Below are 19,118 nucleotides of genomic sequence, written 5' to 3'. Positions count from 1 at the left end.
GGATTGGCGAGCAATTATACTTGGAGTTTATCGCAGTCAAACCCAATCTTGACGTTACTTTGCCCATATCCGTGCTTCTAGTACAGGTTGCTGGATAGTGGTCAGGAATCAGCACCTTGGTAGACTTTTTTTTCTTCCTTCCCTGATGCTGCTTGTAGTGTTCCCAGTGCCAACCCAATTGAAATCAGCTAACTCAGCGCCATTAGGAGCACTTAATATTTTCTTTTTTAAAAATAGGTAATTATTTTGAAATATTGAAGGGGGTGGAGTCACCTGTAACGTCAGTTGTCTGGAAGGTTGCCCCGAGTCGCACCTAGATTCTTTGCATTTGATCTCAAACTTATGCCATTTAGCCTGACCAGAGATGGCCACCCCAGGGATGGAGCAACAGCAGCAAAGGAAATTGATTTGCAGGTTCACAAAACTGAACTAATTTTTTAATTTTCATTTGTCCATTTACAAAATTTTCATTAAGTACTGCAACTTTAGGAGTTATCACAGTTAATATTCATAATGATGTCATTTGTCTAAATTGCTTACTTATTTTGAACACCTTAAGTGTGACATTTTTGTTTGGTTTCTGTGTTGAATTGTGTGCAAACTTTAACCAAATATTAAAACCTTTATTTACCAGCCTCTCGTATCGTTGGCCTTGTGACGAGTGACGTTTTCCTAATCGCTCTGGCTTGGTCTCTTGGTGCGCCTAGTTGAGTTGCCAGTCCTACGTTTCAATCAGTTGGTGATCTGTATTATGCTGGTCTGACCAACATTGGTGGGCGCTAGCTTAAGTGCTGGGGTTCGTTCCTGCGCCTCTGAAAAAGCTGGTAACGAGTTGTCCTAAAGTTGAGAGTTGACTCTAAAATGAGAGGTCCTCGATTGAAAGAAATTCGCTAGTAGGTTTGTTTGGAAGCTCGATTTGAAGTGAGTGAGGAGTCCTTGGTAAGAACCACAAGATTTAGCAATTCCTGTTCCCATGGCAACGCCAAAGCCCGCCTTTAGGAAGGGTGATGTTCGGGAGGGCTCGCGTCGAGTGGGTGCTGAAGAGCACCATCGGGTCGTCAATCGTGATGATACCTCTGCAAGTTCTTCTTGCATTTGGCTGGGTGAATAGCCTAGGGAATTGTACAGGAAGGTAATAAATTTTGATGAAATTAGATTTGGTTTCTTTTGTAGTGACTTTGTTAGAAGATGACACAGTAAATGTGCATATTGTTTGTTTTACCTAACTGATCTGATCTTGCGTAGGATCTGAAAGATTTCATGAGACAGGCTGGAGAAGTTACCTTTGCGGATGCGCACAGGCATAAAATGAATGAAGGGTAAGTTAAAGGAATGAATTAAGTTGGTGTGTTAGCAAAAGCTTGATGGTAAGAATTTGTTGATTAGTACTCAGTGAAAGAAGCTAGTCTTTGGTCAGACCAGGTGTTACCAAAACAGTTTTCAAACGTGCACCAAATAGTATATGAGCTTACTGCCCTTGACAGCAGTAATGATCTTTTGGGACGAACTTTGGATGCTACCTGCTACCCTTTTGGAACATCATCTAAAGGCATGGGGTCAGGTTCCACATGTATGCTGAATACACCCAGCTCTACATCTCCACCACCTCTTTTGACCCCCTCCACTGTCTGTATTCGACTACTTATCTGACATCCAGTCCTATATAAGCCACAATTTCCTCCAGTTAAATATAAGGCAGACCAAAGCTATCATCTTGGGCCTTCACCGCAAGTTCCATACCCTCACCACCAATTCCATCCTCCTCCCAGGCCACTGTCTCAGGTTGAACCAGACTGTTCGCAACTTCGGCATCCTATTTAACCCCAAGCTGAGCTTCTGACTTCATATCCTCTCCATCACAGAAACTGCCCACTTTTCCCTCTAATATCACCTGTCTCTGCCCCTGCCTCAACCCTTCTATTGCTGAAACCCTCATCCACACCGTTGTCACCTCCAGACTTGACTACTGCAATGCACTCTTGGTTGGCCTCACATCCTCCACCCTTCATAAACTTAAGCTATTCCAAAACTCTGCTGTCCATATCCTATCCTGCACCAAGTCACCTTCACCCATTAACCCTGTGCTCGCTAACCTACATTGGCTTCCGGTCCCCCAACATCTCAAATGTAAAATTTTCACCCTTGTGTTTAACTTCCTTTGCGGCCTCCCCTGTTTCTGTAAACTTCTCTGGCCCTTTAATCTTCCAATAACTCTGCATTCCTCCAACTCTAGCCTCTTGTGCATCTCCCCCTTTCCTCCGCCCCACCATTGATGGCTGTGCCTTCAGCCATCTGAACCATATGCTCTGGAATTCCCTCCGTAAATCTCTTCACTTCGCCTCCTTTAAGACCCTCTTTAAAACCCACTAGTTCAACCAAGCTTTCAGTTATCCCTCCTTTGGCTTGGCATCAACTTTTATCTGATTAAGCTTCTATGAAGTGCCTTGGAATATTTTTCTAGGTTAACGATGCAGGTTGTTGCTGAATCCAAAACCTTTACTGCTGGATTTAGCTGTGAAAAAGTATGTAATATCTTAGGCAGTGAAAGTTTTCTGTACTCTGGGGCCTTTTTTTTTGTCTGCCTGTGGGAAATGTAGTGAATCTGAACAATGTTGTTACCGTACTCTTTGCCACTGGAAAATTTCAACATTTATGTGATTCACTTGGGGCATCTAAGAGCAGGAAGCCAGTGCTACAGGAGGACAATTCTGAATACCCCTGTAGTTTTCTCAGGATCTGAGCATTTTGATATTCTTCAGCTGTTTGATCAGTATATCCACTAAAAAATAGATTCAGTAATGTTTTCAAATTGAGAAAAGTTGAATTTCATGGAAAAATTAAATATTTCCTTAGGGTTGTTGAGTTTGCCTTGTATAGTGACTTGAAGAATGCTGTTGACAAACTCTCTGGCACAGAAATAAATGGAAGAAAGATCAGACTAATTGAGGAACCTAAACATCATAGGTAAGTGTCACACAAATTAAGCTCATCTGGGTTTTAAATCCAAGTGAAATGTACAATTGCATTGTTGATTGAAGTATCAGATGTAGAAACATCACAGCTTCCATTAGTTATAAATCCGAACTACTGCATAATTTTAGTGCTGAAGAAAAATTTACATTTTTGAATTTATACAAAAATAGAAAATTCTTAAAGCACTTGCTTCCCAAGGAGATGGCCAAGCTTTTAAACCTATTTAATGCACTTGAAGAATGGCATACCCCACATAAATGGAGTATTGTACTTAATATTTTGGGGGGGGACAGAACAAAGCTTATTAACCTGTTACATATTTTGCCATATTGGCACTAGTAGTGAAGAGGTAACCTGTCACTTTTGGAAATTAGTTCAGCAAGATACGGTGTTGATCCTCTCAGCTGAGATCGGTTTCATACACAGACACTAATTAAATTTGTTTTTGTAACAAGCATGTTAAATGGGCAGTTGTTGTTTCCCGTTCATATTTAGGTCTCGCAGCAGGTCGCGTTCACGTAGCCGTACGTCTTCCAGATCTCGTAGTCGGTCTCGCTCCAGGAGCCGCAAATCCTACAGTAGGTCAAAGAGTAGAAGCCGCAGTAAATCCCGTTCTCGCAGCAGATCTCGTGCCCCTATCAGGGAACAAAAAGTCCGTTCGCCTTCACCATCCAAATCTCCTGCATCATTGGAGCGGGCACGGTCTCGATCTCCCTCACGTTCTCGCTCAATATCAAGATCGCCTTCTGTTGCAAGTGCACATTAAGCAGTGTGTGTTGAGTATGTTAATATAGTAAAAGTGGACTTTACCCAAGTGAATGGAAGTTAATGTAAGTAGAAAGTGGTGAATTTCTGTCAAAAGAAATATGAAACTTAATTTGTTTACTTAGGATCAGTGTTTGCAATTATTGGAAGTATGTTTGAATTGTATTGTTTACATATGCAGTACTTTAAAAAAAAATGTATGCACACGATCACCATTTATTCCACCATAATGTGCAATTAATATATATTACTTTAAAGATGCATCTAAATTTGTATTAAACAGTACTTTTCCTGTGACAAATATAACTGCATTCAATTGCATTTCATTATTGTTTTCCTTCAAATAAAAGCTGCAAATTTAACTCATTAAAAAGCACTCATTTTCCCATCTGGACTTATGGATATTTTATTGTATAGAATGGTTTGAATTCTCATCTGACAAATAGTGACATTTTTTCTCTTGCTGTGTAAATGTACAAGAGTTTGTGTATTGTCATTCTTATTTTTTGGTATTCCTCAATCTACAACGGAAATGTAGGTTTGATACTACAAACCAAGGGATATGGGGATAGGGTGGGAAAGTGGAGTTGAGGTAGATGATCAGGCATGATCTTAATGAATGGTGTAACAGGCTTGAGGGCCGATATAGCCTACTCCTGCTCCTATTTCTTATGTCACAGCTTCCTCATAGTAATGTATGTTTTTTTTTGGGGGGGGGGGGTGAGAAAGGGAGCAACTCTGGTTTATGTATCTGTGGTATACATAAACTGATACCCAATTTGTCTCACTCATTTAAAAAGCCTTTATTTAATATACTTGCAATAATTGAGGAATAAAATTAATCTTTAAAAAAAATTAAATTGTTAGATTTTCAAGAGTGAAATTCTTATTTTCCCACTTGAAGCTAGAAATGGGAATATAGATTGGGCTATGGGAAGTCAATTTTTGTATTGCAGTACAATTTCTCCAATTGTGTCTGTTTTTGAGAGCTGTGCTTGCTTGCAGGTATGTGGTTGCAGCCTGTTGCTATCAGCTAAAATTGAAAGCTGACACACTAGAATTGAGCAGGAGTCAGGACTGCACTTGAAAGAGTTTTACATAAAGGATTTGCTTCTTAGTAAACTCACTACTCAACAATCTGAAATCTAATTGATCTTTGTTTTTATCACGTGAGTTATTTGAAATATTGATATCAAATAGGCTTTACTTCATGATCAAGATGATTTGCATTGCAGTGATCGCTGATTTCACCCCATTAACCTGCTTTGAACTGGCTTTGTAATTCAGATCTAATATGTTGCTTAAACCTGTATGTTGTAGGTAGAAATTGTGAAAATGAAGCAAGTAAGCCAATTTGGATAGAAATGTATTTATGTACTGGGTTTGTGGATAGGATTATAGTCTTACATTGCACTAATTTTATTAAATTTGGATCAAATAAGAGCCATTTAGTTAGGTCAACTTTTATTTCCCTCCAGCTTTGTCACCAAAGCTCTGTTCTGCATTAAATCAGGAATGTCTCACCACCTTAAGTCTACATTCACTGTTATATTCCTCCATGTGCAAGTAAAATTTTTGCGTTCAAATTTTAAGGTGCCTGTAAATAGGGAAGATGATGAGCTGCGTTCTGCTTCAGCACAAGGAGCTCCATGTCTCACATTAATTTCTTCCATAAGTTTAACAATTTTTTATTTTGCGGAGTATATTAGATTATAGGGCTGATTCTGCGATGTTGTTGTCATAGACGTACTCTATGAGTGCACCTTGCTAAATTAGGCAAGCCTGAACTCTTGATTCATGATGCACAGAATTTGACTACTTAATTTTGGGGACTTTTGCAGGCCTTACGAAGTGTGAGCCTTGTTTTAAATACCTTTTTAATTGTAGTCATTCTTAAGTAAGTGGATTGCACAACAAAATCTGCATTCCTTTTTAGCACTGCTCCCTGTTTTAAAAACTGACACTGCAGGAAATTCCTACAGTAGCCTTCAGGAGATTATTCTTAAAGGTGTGAGTGATTTTTAGTGTTTTAAGTTCCCATTTTCATTGTTTTTACTTATATAGCTGTTTCTACATTATCAGAACTGAAAACAGGACTGTATAGGACTGACCAAATTGGGAAACAGATTAAAGTCAAAAGTTATATACAGGCTTATACATATTATAAAGAGGTGGCTAATGGACTTAAGATTTTTATAGTTAATTATTTCACTGAAACTGAACTCTGGGGCCTGATCTGATCAGTTTAACCTTTCTTCTCCCCAGTCCTGTGTGCATGATGGGTTGTTGCAAATCTACAGGATCAATGTTAATTGCTACACTCTGCATAAGTGCGTTACTGCTTGATCCAAGTAGAATAGAAGCTGTTTGGAATATTTGGCAGTACACAGCGTCAAGGGAATAAATTAAAATCTAGAGGTGCTCCAATCCTGCCACCCAAGCATAGCAAAAAGATGGAAGTGTTGAAAGCTGAGTAACTAAAGCTATTCAGTGAAACTGACAAAAAATTGAGCTGTATGCACCAGCAAATCATAAAACCCACACAGCAAGCCAAATATACAATTGTCAGACTCTGTAAGGCAATACTGATAATCCTCACTTGCTTGACTCACTAACTGACAGCAAGCTGGCAGCTGCCAAACAGTAGCCCTCACTTTCTCTTCATCCTTTTGTAAACAATTTTACAACACCAAGTTATAGTCCAACAAATTTATTTTAAATTCCACAAGCTTTCGGAGGCTTCCTCCTTCGTCAGGTGAACGGTGTGGAAATAGAGGCAATAATATAGGCATTCAGGAACTTTGTGTTCCTGATTAAAGACAGCTATCTCTGATACAGCTCACTAAATTTCCTGCATCCATCTATTAATTTACACTTCAATACTTGTAAGGTAGGAACATGGAGGTGGGGGTTACCTGAGGGCATGAAAGGGGCTGTAGATGGGTCAGGTGATGGCTGATGGGTAGGAACAGGATTGGGGTGGGACCTGATGGTTTGAAAGAGCCCAGTGGCAGCTTTGTTTCATTCTCCTGCATCCCATTCCCTTCAAGGTTGTTAGGCCCTGCTCTCCCTAATACTACTGGGTACTCAGCACCCACCAATACTTGAATGTCACTCGAGCACAACGCAACACCATCGACGCTCTCAAGACCAACCGCAACATAGTCATCAAACCAGCGGACAAAGGAGGAGCCATCATCATACAGAACAGAACGGACTATTGCAAAGAAGCATACCGACAACTGGACAACCAGGAACACGACAGACGGTTACCCGCAGATCCGACCAAAGAACACACCCACCAGCTCAACAAACTGATCAAGACCTTCGATCCAGACCTTCAAAGCATCCTACGTGCTCTCATCCCACGTACTCCCCACGTGGGAGACTTCTACTGCCTCCCAAAGATACACAAAGCCAACACACCCGGACGTCCTATCGTATCAGGCAACGGAGCTCTGTGTGAGAACCTCTCTGGATATGTCGAGGGCATCCTGAAACCCATCGTACAGGGAACCCCCAGCTTCTGTTGCGACACTACAGACTTCCTACAAAAACTCAGCACCCACGGACCAGTTGAACCAGGAACACTCCTCACCAAGATGGACGTCTCGGCACTCTACACCAGTATCCCCCACGATGACGGCATCGCTGCAACAGCCTCAGTACTCAACACCAACAACAGCCAATCTCCAGCCGCCATCCTACAACTCATCCGCTTCATCCTGGATCACAATGTCTTCACCTTCGACAACCAGTTCTTCACCCAAACACATGGAACAGCCATGGGGACTAAATTCGCACCCCAATACGCCAACATTTTCATGCACAAGTTCGAACACAACTTCTTCACTGCACAGGACCTCCAACCAACGCTATACACCAGATACATCGACGACATTTTCTTCCTATGGACCCACGGCGAAGAATCACTGAAGAGACTGCACGATAACATCAACAAGTTCCATCCCACCATCAAACTCACCATGGACTACCCCTCAGAATCGGTTTCATTCTTGGACACACGAATCTCCATCAAAGACGGGCACCTCAGCACCTCACTCTACCGCAAGCCCACGGACAACCTCACGATGCTCCACTTTTCCAGCTTCCACCCTAACCATGTCAAAGAGGCCATCCCCTATGGACAGGCCCTGTGAATACACAGGATCTGCTCAGATGAGGAAGAACGCGATGGACACCTACAGACGCTGAAAGACGCCCTAGTAAGAACGGGATATGACGCTCGACTCGTCGATCGACAGTTCCGACGGGCCACAGCGAAGAATCGCATAGACCTCCTTAGAAGACAAACACGGGACACAACCAACAGAGTACCCTTAGTCGTCCAGTACTTCCCCGGAGTAGAGAAACTACACCATGTTCTTCGCAGCCTTCAACATGTCATCAATGACGACGAACACCTCGCTAGGGCCATCCCCACACCTCCACTACTCGCCTTCAAACAGCCACCTAACCTCAAACAGACCATCGTTCGCAGCAAATTACCCAGCTTTCAGGAGAACAGCGTCCATGGCACCACACAACCCTGCCGCGGCAACCTCTGCAAGACATGCCAGATCATCGACACAGATACCACCATCAAACGAGAGGACACCACCCACCAGGTAAATGGTTCATACTCCTGCGACTCGGCCAACGTTGTCTACCTCATACGTCGCAGGAAAGGATGCCCCGGAGCATGGTACATTGGCGAGACCATGCAGACACTGCGACAATGGATGAACGGACACCGCACAACAATCGCCAGACAGGAGGGTTCCCTCCCAGTCGTGGAACACTTCAGCAGTCAAGGACATTCAGCCTCCAATCTTCGGGTAAGCATTCTCCAAGGCAGCCTTCGAGACACACGACAACGCAAAATCGTCGAGCAGAAATTGATAGCCAAGTTCCGCACCCATGAGGACGGCCTCAACCGGGATCTTGGGTTCGTGTCACGCTACATGTAACCCCACCTGACGTGGAGTCATCCAGACTCAAGTCGTAGTTGGTTTGTTCTCCATACACAGATGTGGCCGGACCTGCTGCAATTTCCAGCAAAAAAAAGTTATCTGTTTTTAATACAAACCCCAACGTCTGCTGCATTTGACCCCTGGTGACCCCACCTCAGTATTCTTGGATGTAATGTTTCCCTGACTAACCTGTTTGAACACTCCTTTGATTGCTGTGATTATCTGTCTGCCAAGGTGTGATAAAGGGCAGTTAGAAAGATTATCTGTAATCACCAGGCATTGTTCTCTGACTATATATGCTGTCCCTTTATGCAACTCCTCCTCACTTCACCTGACAAAGGAGCAAAGCTCCGAAAGCTTGTGATTTCAAATAAAACTGTTGGACTATAACCTGGTGTTGTAAGACTCCTTACATTTGTCCACCCCAGTCCATCACCGACATCTCCACATCATTCCTTCATCCAAGTCATTGATACGTTTGGTAAAAAGCTGACATCCCAGTACAGATCCTTGGGGAACACCACTTGTCACATCCCACTAATCAGAGTACTTCCCTTTATCCCTATTCTCTGCCAAGCAATTATTAACCCATGTCACAAAGTTACCTCCAATTCCGTGCACTTTTATTTTTGCTAATAATCTCTCGTGCGGATATCCAAATAGACAACATCCATAGACACTCTCCTGTCCACGATGTTAGTGTCCTCCTCAAAAAATTAAACTAGATTTGTCAGACATGACCCACCCTTCATAAATCCATGCTGACTCTCTTTAATCAGCTCAAGCTTGATCAGTCACTCTGTCCCTGATGATAGATTCCAGTAACTTCCCCACAACTGATGTTAAACTGACAGGTCTGTAGTATTCCTGCTGCACTTCCTGCTGCCCAGGTGGTGGTACGGGCTGGTCCAACGTGATGGCAAAGTTATGCAGCATGCAGCAGATGACCACAAATCTGGCTATCCGGTCAGAGGTGTACTGCAAAGCTCCACCTGAACAGTTCAGGCAGTGGAAGCATTGCTTCAGCACGCCAATTGTTTGTCTGATTACGTTTCTGGAGGTGGCATAGCTCTTGTTGTCGGTAAACTCTGTAGCTGTGCCCGGGTTCCTGACTGGAGTCATGAACCAAGTCTGGAGGGGATATCCCTTGTTGCCAAGTAGCCAGCCTGCAACCTGACGGCCTGGCTGGAACAAAGATGGCACAGAGGACTGGTGCAGGGTGAATGAGTGGTGGACTGCGAACTGTGATATTTTGCAGATGTCAATTGCTGCAGCCTGAAAGGAGCCCATGACATAAAAGTTAAAGGCTACGGCGTCCTTGACAGCCACAGGCAGTGCTGTCCATGCCCTGGTTCGAAGCTCGAGTTGTGGCTGCAGCAGGTGACAAAGCTTGATGATAAGCCTCCTTATTGAAGTGAAGATACCTCAGACATTGCTGCTCTGAAAAGATCATGTAGAAAAGGTGCTCCCTGAATACCTGCTGTGAGTATGGCGACCTGCAGAGTGCCCTCCTTCTCCTTCTCCTCCTCCTCCCTCTTGACGTAGCTGCTCCTGTTCTTTGCTGTCTTCCTTGCTGCTTCCCTTCCTCCAGCCCCAAAGGCAACCCTATCAGACCAGCCATGACTGCAGTCAAGCTATTTAGAAGGCAGCCGACCACAGTGCAACACCAGCAAAATCTTGTTCCCAGCGGTCAAAATTAATTTTCCAGAGTCAGATAACAGGCCAAAAAAGGCTCCGAAGTTAACCAGCAGTCTGAAATGATAAACCAGCAACTAACCTGTAAGTGCTGCATGATCTCTTTAAATAGCGCTGGTGCCTGCCTGTTAGCACCACGGGTTGCTGGGCGAGTTTATCATTTGGTGAGCCAGGCACTGGGGCAGCCCAACAAGCATAGGACCCTTATTTAAATATTTTATTCATTGCTTTAAATAGTGTTGGTAGGAGCCATGGACCCCTACGGAGAAGCCTGATCCAATATGGTGGGCGTTCCACTTGCGGCTCGTGATGAGCTTGCACTTCTTTCCCGCCATATTGGATGCCAATGCGCCCCTTTAGCGCTTGAGAATGGGGCATGGTGCAATCGAATTTCTAGGCCTTTGCCTTTTCAATGAGTCACCAAACCAAGTCTGCCTGTTCAGATGGACATTAAAGATTCATTCTACTATTTGAAGAAGAACAGGGGAGTATCAACATTTATCCCTCAACCTGTTCTCCCAGGCCAACATTTATCCCTTAACCAACACCATCAGAACAGATAAACTGGTTATTCAATTTATTGCTGTTTATGGGACCTTAAAGTGAATAAATTGGCTGCTGTGTATGACTACAAAACAACAGTACCTACACTTCATTGCACTGTAAAGTACTTTGGGATATCCTGAAGACTTGAAAGGTGTTGCGTAAATGCAAGTTTTTTCTTTAAAATCAATAAGACAGAGAGAGAAAGAAGCAGACAGACAGTGTCTTTCCTCATTCTCATTTGAATTTTGAAAGTAAACAAAGCCTCTATGAGGGAATTAGAAAGGAGGGTAGAGAGGAGGGGAGGAATAGGAACATGAAGGGTTCTCTGGCCTGTCACCATCGACCTTTGGAGGGAATAAGTGGGGATGGATAAAGGGTTAAGGAGGAGGGGAGAATAAAGTAATTAGTTCAGGGGTGGTGATGATAGTGAATAGGGATAGTAATGGGAGTTGAGGGATGATAGTAAAGGGAAGGATAGCAGAAAGGTAAAGTGGTAGGGGACACAATGGGATTAAAGGGGTAGGAGGAAGCAGAAATAGTATTAGGAGGAAATAGGAAGGGAACCACTGAAGGACATACTTTCTCTGCAATCCCCATTGAAAATGCACACTGCAACTGGTGATGTCTCCTTTCCAACCCAGGCTACCCATCACTTCTCAAAAGAAAAGAAGAAAAACAGAGAGAAGCAGGAGAAAATAGAAGGGGGAGCAAAAAGATAAGCTACAAAGAGTGAAGCAAAAGAAAAGAGAAAGAGAGAAAGAGACAGCAGCAGAAGAGGAGCGACAGAGAGAGAGAGACAGCAGCACCAAAACAACAGACAGGCAAGATAAAGACCCTATTCTCCGACTTACTATTTGCAACATCATGGGGGATCCATTCATGTTTGAATAAGCCCAAAATATTGTAGACATCTTCCTATAAATTTAATATGTATATGCTTTCTTAATTTGTATGTCTGCTTAATGTAATGCATTAAAAATCTTGTTACTAGCTGATTTACATCCTGGCCAAAGGGTGAGAAGATATCTTGCAGGTGCTCAGGTGCATTCTAATGTTTTTCTAAATTCCCAGTTTTAGAGCTTTACATCTTAAAACAAACAATAAGATCTTCACTTTTTAAAAATTAAACTGTGTAGAAAAGTTTGTTCTGTTGCGGTGTGAGCTACATGACACATGTAGAGAAATAGTTGTAGGGATTCACACAGCAGTTTCAACTGGTTTGATCTGATTGGATTGCTCATTTTCAAAATATTATTCTCCTATTTAAACATATACCTGTCTCCCGGGGCAATAACACATCAAGGGAATCAGGTGATTTGCCTTTGCAGCTGCTCCACATTATTGGTCCCAGAAGCTTACTGCAAACTGGTTTCACTATTTAAAGGGGCTGCTCCTCAGGCTGCACTTCAGTCCCACGCTCCTGATCTTTGGCCGCCCGCTGGAGGGTGGAGGGTGGGTCAGAGGGCCTGCTCCTGGGCCTAGCCATGGTGATCATTTACAGGTCCAGGCTAGACGTGGCCCGTGGGGGCGGGTGTTCCGACTGTCTGCCCTCTTCCATGGCATTCTCCGCGCCCGGTTGGCCCTGGAGAGGGAGCACGCGGTGTCTGCCGGTAGGCTTGAGGCTTTCCGTGACCGGTGGGTGCCACAGGGACTGGAGTGCATAGTTGATGAGGTTAACTGCATTCTGAATTGATTTGTATGATTGGGTGTTTATTACTTGTGTCAAAAAGAAATTAAAAATGTTATGGTGGCTCTTTGTTAGCTTTTCACGGTTCATGACACTGAGGCAACCCAGTTATTCTACGGGTTCACTCAAAGATACTTTGCTGCACATTGTTCTATACACAGGTGGAAGTGAGAGTGTATGATAGGCTCCTTTAACTGATTCATGGGATTTAAATTGAAGTGCTGTGTGTGATTTGAATTGTTATGGAACGTGGTTTTATTTTACCGCACATTATGTGACTGGTTTATTCACGTGGATTGCAGCATTGTGTTGGTCTTGCTTTAAATGGAGCTCATACTATGTTCCTAGCATCAGAGGGGATCATGTGTAAAACTGTGGCAGATGGAGTTCAATGTAGGAAAGTGTGAGGTCATCCACTTTGGACCTAAGAAAGGTCAATTGTGAATCTATACCCCTAGATCCCTTTGCGTCTCTACCCCATTTAAACTCTTTTTTCCCAAGGAGGAGGTGACCTCCTTATTCTTCCTACCAAAATGCACCACCTCACATTTATCTCTATCACAGTTTGCACCATGTGACAAATAGTTCGTTGTGATTTTGTCACCAGTGAAGATTTAATTTGCTGGTCATGATATATCCTTAATTTACATAGGAACATAGGACCAGGAATAGGCCATTCAGCGCCTCGAGCCTGTTCCGCCATTCAATTAGATCATGGTGGATCTGCATCTTAACTCCATTTATCTACCTTGGTTCCATAACCCTTAATACCCTTGCCTAACAAAAATCTATCAATCTCAGGTTTTGAAATTTTCAATTGACCCCCAGCCTCAACAGCTTTTTGGGGGAGAGAGTTCCAGATTTCCACTACTCTTTGTGTGAAGTGCTTCCTGACATCACCCCTGAATGGCCTAGCTTTAATTTTAAATTATGCCCCCTTGTTCTGGACTCCCCCACCAGAGGAAATAGTTTCTCTCTATCTACCCTATCAAATCCTTTGATGATCTTAAACACCTCAATTAGATCACCCCCTAATCTTCTGTACTCAAGGGAATGCAAGCCTAGTCTATGCAACCTGTCCTCATAATTTAACCCTTTTAGCCCAGGTATCATTCTGGTGAATCTGCGCTGCACCCCCTCCGAGGCCAATATATCCTTCCTGAGGTGCGGTACCCAGATCTGAATGCAATACTCTAGATGGGGTCTAACCAGAGCTCTGTACAGCTGTAACATAACTTCCACCCCCTTTGTATTCCAGCCCTCTTGAGATAAAGGCCAACATTCCATTAGCCTTTTTAATTATTTTTTGTACCTGTCCACTAGCTTTTAGTGAATTCTGCACTTGGACCCCTAAATCTCTCTGCTCATCCTACAGTTCCTAGCTTCTCGCCATTTAGAAAATACTCTGATCTATCTTCCCTAGCTCCAAAGTAGATGACCTCACACTTTCCTACATTGAACTCCATCTGCCACAGTTTTACACATGATCCCCTCTGATGCTAGGAACATAGTCGGAACTCCATTTAAAGCAAGACCAACACAATGCTGGAATCCATAACTCTGCTGTAGGGAATTATGTATTTGAATCCTTAGGTCTCTCTGTTCATCCACATCCTTCAGTGTCTTTCTATTAAGTGTATACTCCCATTCTTTGTGTTTTCTTCTAAAATGTATTACCTACTTACTGTTTGCCAAATTTCCTATTTTTATGTTACCAGCAAATTTAGAGATAGTGTTCCCATACCCAAGGCCAAATCGTCTATATATACATAGAATTTACAGCACAGAAACAGGTGCTTATGCTCCACACAAACCTCCTCCCACCCTACTTCATCTCACCCTATCAATATATCCTTCTATTCCTTTCTCCCTCATGTACTTATCTAGCTTCCCCTTAAATGCATTTCTGCTATTCGCCTTAACTACTCATTGTGATAGCAAATTTCACATTCTCACCACTCGCTGAGCAAAGAAGTTTCTCCTGAATTCCCTATTGGATTTATTAGTGATTATCTTATATTTATGGCCCCTAGATGTGGACTCCCCCACAAATGGAAACATCTTCTCTATGTCTTTTTCCAATGCTTCTATATCCTTTTTGTAATATGGAGACCAGAACTGTGCACAGTACTATAAGTGTGGTCTAACCAAGGTCCTATACAAATTTCTCTGCTTTTGAATTCTATTCCTTTAAGAAATGAGCCCCAATGCTTTGTTTGCACTTTTTATGGCTTTGTCAACCTGCGTTGCTACTTTTAATGATTTGTGAATCTATACCTCCAGATACCTCTACCCCATTTAAACCCTGTTTTTCCAAGGAGTAACTGACCTCCTTACTCCTCCTACCAAAATGCATCATCTCACACTTACCTATATTGAAATTCATTCACTATTTACATGCCTATTCTGCAAGTTTGTTAATGTCTTCTTGTATTTTTCCACAGTCTTTCTATAACCAAGAATAACTACATACCAAGAACAAAAGTGGACTCAGCACTGACCCCTCGGATACACCGCTTCCAAACCTTCTCCAATCTGAGCAATGTCTATTTACCTTAATACAAAAGCAATATACTGTGGATGGAAGGGTGGACCAGCCTGTCATGGAGGGAACGGGTCCCTTAAGAATGCTGAAAGGGGAGAGGAGGGAAAGATGTATTTGGTGGTGGAAATGGCAGAGGATGATCCATTGAATGTGAAGGCTGGAGGAGCGGATGATGAGGACAAGGGGATCCATATTGTGGTTCTGGGAGGGAGGGGAAGGGATGAGGGCAGACGTGTGGGAAATGGGATGGACGCACTCGAGGACCCTCTCAACTACAGTGGAGGGGAATCTTCGGCTGAGGAAAAAGAAAGACATTTTAGAAGCACTGACGTGGAATATTTTTTTATTCGTTCACTGGATGTGGGCGTCACTGGCGAGGCTGGCATTTAATGCCCATCCCTAATTGCCCTTGAGAAGGTGGTGGTGAGCCACCTTCTTGAACCGCTGCAGCCCATGTGGTGACGGTTCTCCCACAGTGCTGTTAGAAAGGGAGTTCCAGGATTTTGACCCAGCGATGATGAAGGAACGGCGATATATTTCCAAGTCGGGATGGTGTGTGACTTGGAGGGGAACGTGCAGGTGGTGTTGTTCCCATGTGCCTGCTGCCCTTGTCCTTATAGGTGGTAGACATCTCGGGTTTGGGAGGTGCTGTCGAAGAAGCCTTGGCGAGTAGCTGCAGTGCATCCTGTGGATGGTACACACTGTAGCCACTGTGCGCCGGTGGTGAAGGGAGTGAATGTTTAAGGTGGTGGATGGGGTACCAATCAAGCGGGCTGCTTTGTCCTGGATGCTGTCGAGCTTCTTGAGTGTTGTTGGAGCTGCACTCATCCAGGCAAGTGGAGAATATTCCATCACACTCCTGACTTGTGCCTTGTAGATGGTGGAAAGGCTTTGGGGAGTTGGCATCGTCGGAACCGATGCAACAGAGACAGAGAAACTGTGACACTGTTGTCCACTCGTCCATCACCCCCAACACTCCCTGGCACCTTCCCGTGCAAGTGCAGAAGATGCAACACCTGTCCTTTCACCTCCTCCCTTTCCAACGTCCAGGCCCCCAAACACTCCTTCCAGGTGAAACAGCGATTTACTTGTGCTTCTTCCAACTTGGTATACTATTTTTGCTGCTCACGATGCGGTCTCCTCTACACTGAGGAGACCAAACGCAGATTGGGTACTCGCTTTGCTGAACACCTCCGTTCAATAACAACAACTTGCATTTATATAGCATCTTTAATGTAGTAAAATGTCCCAAGGTGCTTCACAGGAGCGATTATCAAACAAAACTTGACACCGAGCCACATAAGGAGATATTGAGACAGACGACCAAAAGCTTAGTCAAAGAGGTAGCTTTTAAGGAGCATCTTAACGAAGGAAGGAGAGGTAGAGAGGTGGAGAGCTTAGGGCCTAGGCAGCTGAAGGCACAGCCGCCAATGGTGGAGTGATGAAAATCTGGGCTGCACAAGAGGCCAGAATTGGAGGAGCGCAGAGTTCTCGGAGGGCCGTAGGGCTGGAGGAAGTTACAGAGATAGGGAGGGGCGAGTCCGTGGAATGATTTGAAAACAAGGATAAGAATTTTAAAATCGCAGCATTGCCAGACCGGGAGCCAATATAAGTCAGCGCGCACAGGGGTGATATGTGAACAGAACTTGGTGGGAGTTAGGATACGTGCAGCAGAGTTTTGGACAAGCTCAAGTTTACGGAGGGTAGAAGATGAGAGGCTGGCCAGGAGAGCATTGGAATAGTCAAGCCTAGAGGTAACAAAGGCATGGATGAGGGTTTCAGCAGCAGATGGGCTGCGGCAGGCGGAGTGGAGACTCGCGATGTTACGGAGTTGGAAATAGGCGGTCTTAGTGATGGAGAGCATATGGGGTCGGAAGCTCAGCTTAGGGTCAAGTAGGACGCCATGGTTGCGAACAGTCTGGTTCAGCCTCAGACAGTGGCCAGGGAGAGGGATGGACTCGGTGGCTAGGGAACGGAGTTTGTGGCGGGGACCGAAGACAATGGCTTCGGCCTTCCCAATATTTCATCGGTTGAAATTGCTGCTCATCTAATACTGGATTTCGGACAAGAAGCGTGACAAATCAGAGGCAGTGGAGGGGTCGAGAGAGATGGTGGTGAGGTAGAGCTGGGTATCGGCAGCATACATGTGGAACCTGACATTGTGTTTTCGGGTGATGTCGCTGAGGGACAGCATGTAGATGAGAAATAGAAGTGGGCCAAGGGTAGATCCTTGGGGGACTCCAGAGGTAACGGTTCAGTTCACAAAAGTGACCTTGAGCCTCTGGCCGTTTGCCACATTAATTCTCCATTCCACTCCCACTCTGACCTCTCTGCCCTTGGCCTCCGACACTGTTCCAATGATGCTCAACGCAAGCTCGAAGAACAGCACCTCAGTGTTCTCTTAAGCACTTTACTTCCTGCCTTAACATTGAGTTTAACAACTTTAGACCTTAACCACCACTCCCATTTTCTCGGACAGCGGGTGCTGGTAATGGAGGATGGCTGCACCAGATCCACTGGGAGTGGGGGAGATGTAGGCTGGTGCTTGGGGTGGGGATTCCCTATACAGCTGGTGGGGTGATCCGCACCCCTGGGGTCTACCCACCTTACTCCACCACATTCCCGGGCCACGGGAGACATAGAAACATAGAAACATAGAAAGTAGGAGCAAGAGTAGGCCATTCAGCCCTTCAGGCCTGCTCCGCCATTCAAAATGATCATGGCTGATCGTCTAGCTCAGTACCCTGTTCCCGCTTTTTCCCCATATCCCTTAATCCCTTTAGCATTAAGAAATATATCTATCTCCTTCTTGAATACATCTAATGACTTGGCCTCCACTGCTTTCTGTGGTGGAGAATTCCACAGGTTCACCATCCTCTGAGTGAAGAAATTTCTCCTCATCTCTGTTCTAAATGGCATACCCCGTATCCTGAGACTGTGACCCCTGGTTCTGGACTCCCCAGCCATCGGGAACATCTTCCCTGCATCTAGTCTGTTTAGTCCTGTTAGAATTTTATATGTTTCGATGAGATCACCTCTCATTCCTCTAAATTCTAGTGAATATAGGCCTAGTCGACCCAATCTTTCCTCATATGTCAGTCCTGCCATCCCAGGAATCAGCCTGGGAAACCTTCGTTGCACTCCCTCCATGGCAAGGACATCCTTCCTCAGATGAGGAGACCAAAACTGCACACAATACTCCAGATGTGGTCTCACCAAGGCCCTGTATAACTGCAGTAAGACATCCCTGCTGCTGTACTCAAATCCTCTTGCAATGAAGGCCAACATACCATTTGCCTTCCTAACTGCTTGCTGCACCTGAATGCTCGCTTTCAGCGACTGGTGTACAAGGACACCCAGGTCTCGTTGCACCTCCCCTTTTCCCAATCTATCACCATTCAGATAATAATCTGCCTTTCTGTTTTTACAACCAAAGTGGATAACCTCACATTTATCCACGTTATACTGCATCTGCCATGTTCTTGCCCACTCACCCAACTTGTCTAAATCACATTGGAGCCTCTTTGCATCCTCCTCACAGCTCACATTCCACCCCAGCTTTGTGTTGTCTGCAAACTTGGAAATGTTACATTTAGTTCCCTCATCCAAATCATTGATATATATTGTGAATAGCTGGGGCCCAAGCACTGATCCCTGCGGTACCCCACTAGTCACTGCCTGCCACCCGGAAAAAGACCCGTTTATTCTTACTCTCTGTTTTCTGTCTGTCAACCAATTCTCAATCCATGTCAGTATATTCCCCCCAATCCCATGTGCTTTAATTTTGCACACTACACTCTTGTGTGGGACCTTATCAAAAGCCTTCTGAAAATCCAAATACACCACATCCACTGGTTCTCCCCTATCTATTCCACTAGTTACATCCTCAAAAAACTCCAGTAGATTTGTTAAGCATGATTTCCCTTTCATAAAC

General features: G+C 44.2%; 1 protein-coding gene across 4 annotated transcripts in view; it reads left to right on the top strand.

Annotated features, from left to right (window-relative positions):
* The window catches only part of LOC137326319 (serine/arginine-rich splicing factor 5-like), a 76,904-nt gene that overhangs the window by 10,385 nt on the left and 47,401 nt on the right, over positions 1-19,118 (top strand). The window contains exons 6-8 of one of the 4 annotated variants that reach the window (XR_010964168.1): positions 635-1,132; positions 1,246-1,319; positions 2,854-2,869. Coding sequence is in view for 2 of the 4 variants with exons in the window: in XM_067991289.1 (XP_067847390.1) it covers positions 1,246-1,319; positions 2,854-2,964; positions 3,469-3,739 (456 nt within the window). In the remaining 2 variants the exon portion in view is untranslated. Of the gene's footprint in view, positions 1-237; positions 1,133-1,245; positions 1,320-2,853; positions 2,965-3,468; positions 5,182-19,118 lie in introns of those variants that run through there. The other 3 variants (XR_010964169.1, XM_067991289.1, XM_067991291.1) reach the window with 3 other exon arrangements.

This window comes from Heptranchias perlo, chromosome 10 (genome assembly GCF_035084215.1).
Source record: "Heptranchias perlo isolate sHepPer1 chromosome 10, sHepPer1.hap1, whole genome shotgun sequence".
Lineage (NCBI taxonomy): Eukaryota > Metazoa > Chordata > Chondrichthyes > Hexanchiformes > Hexanchidae > Heptranchias > Heptranchias perlo.
Note: the sequence above shows the minus strand (reverse complement) of the source record. Positions and strands in the feature narration are given on the sequence as shown.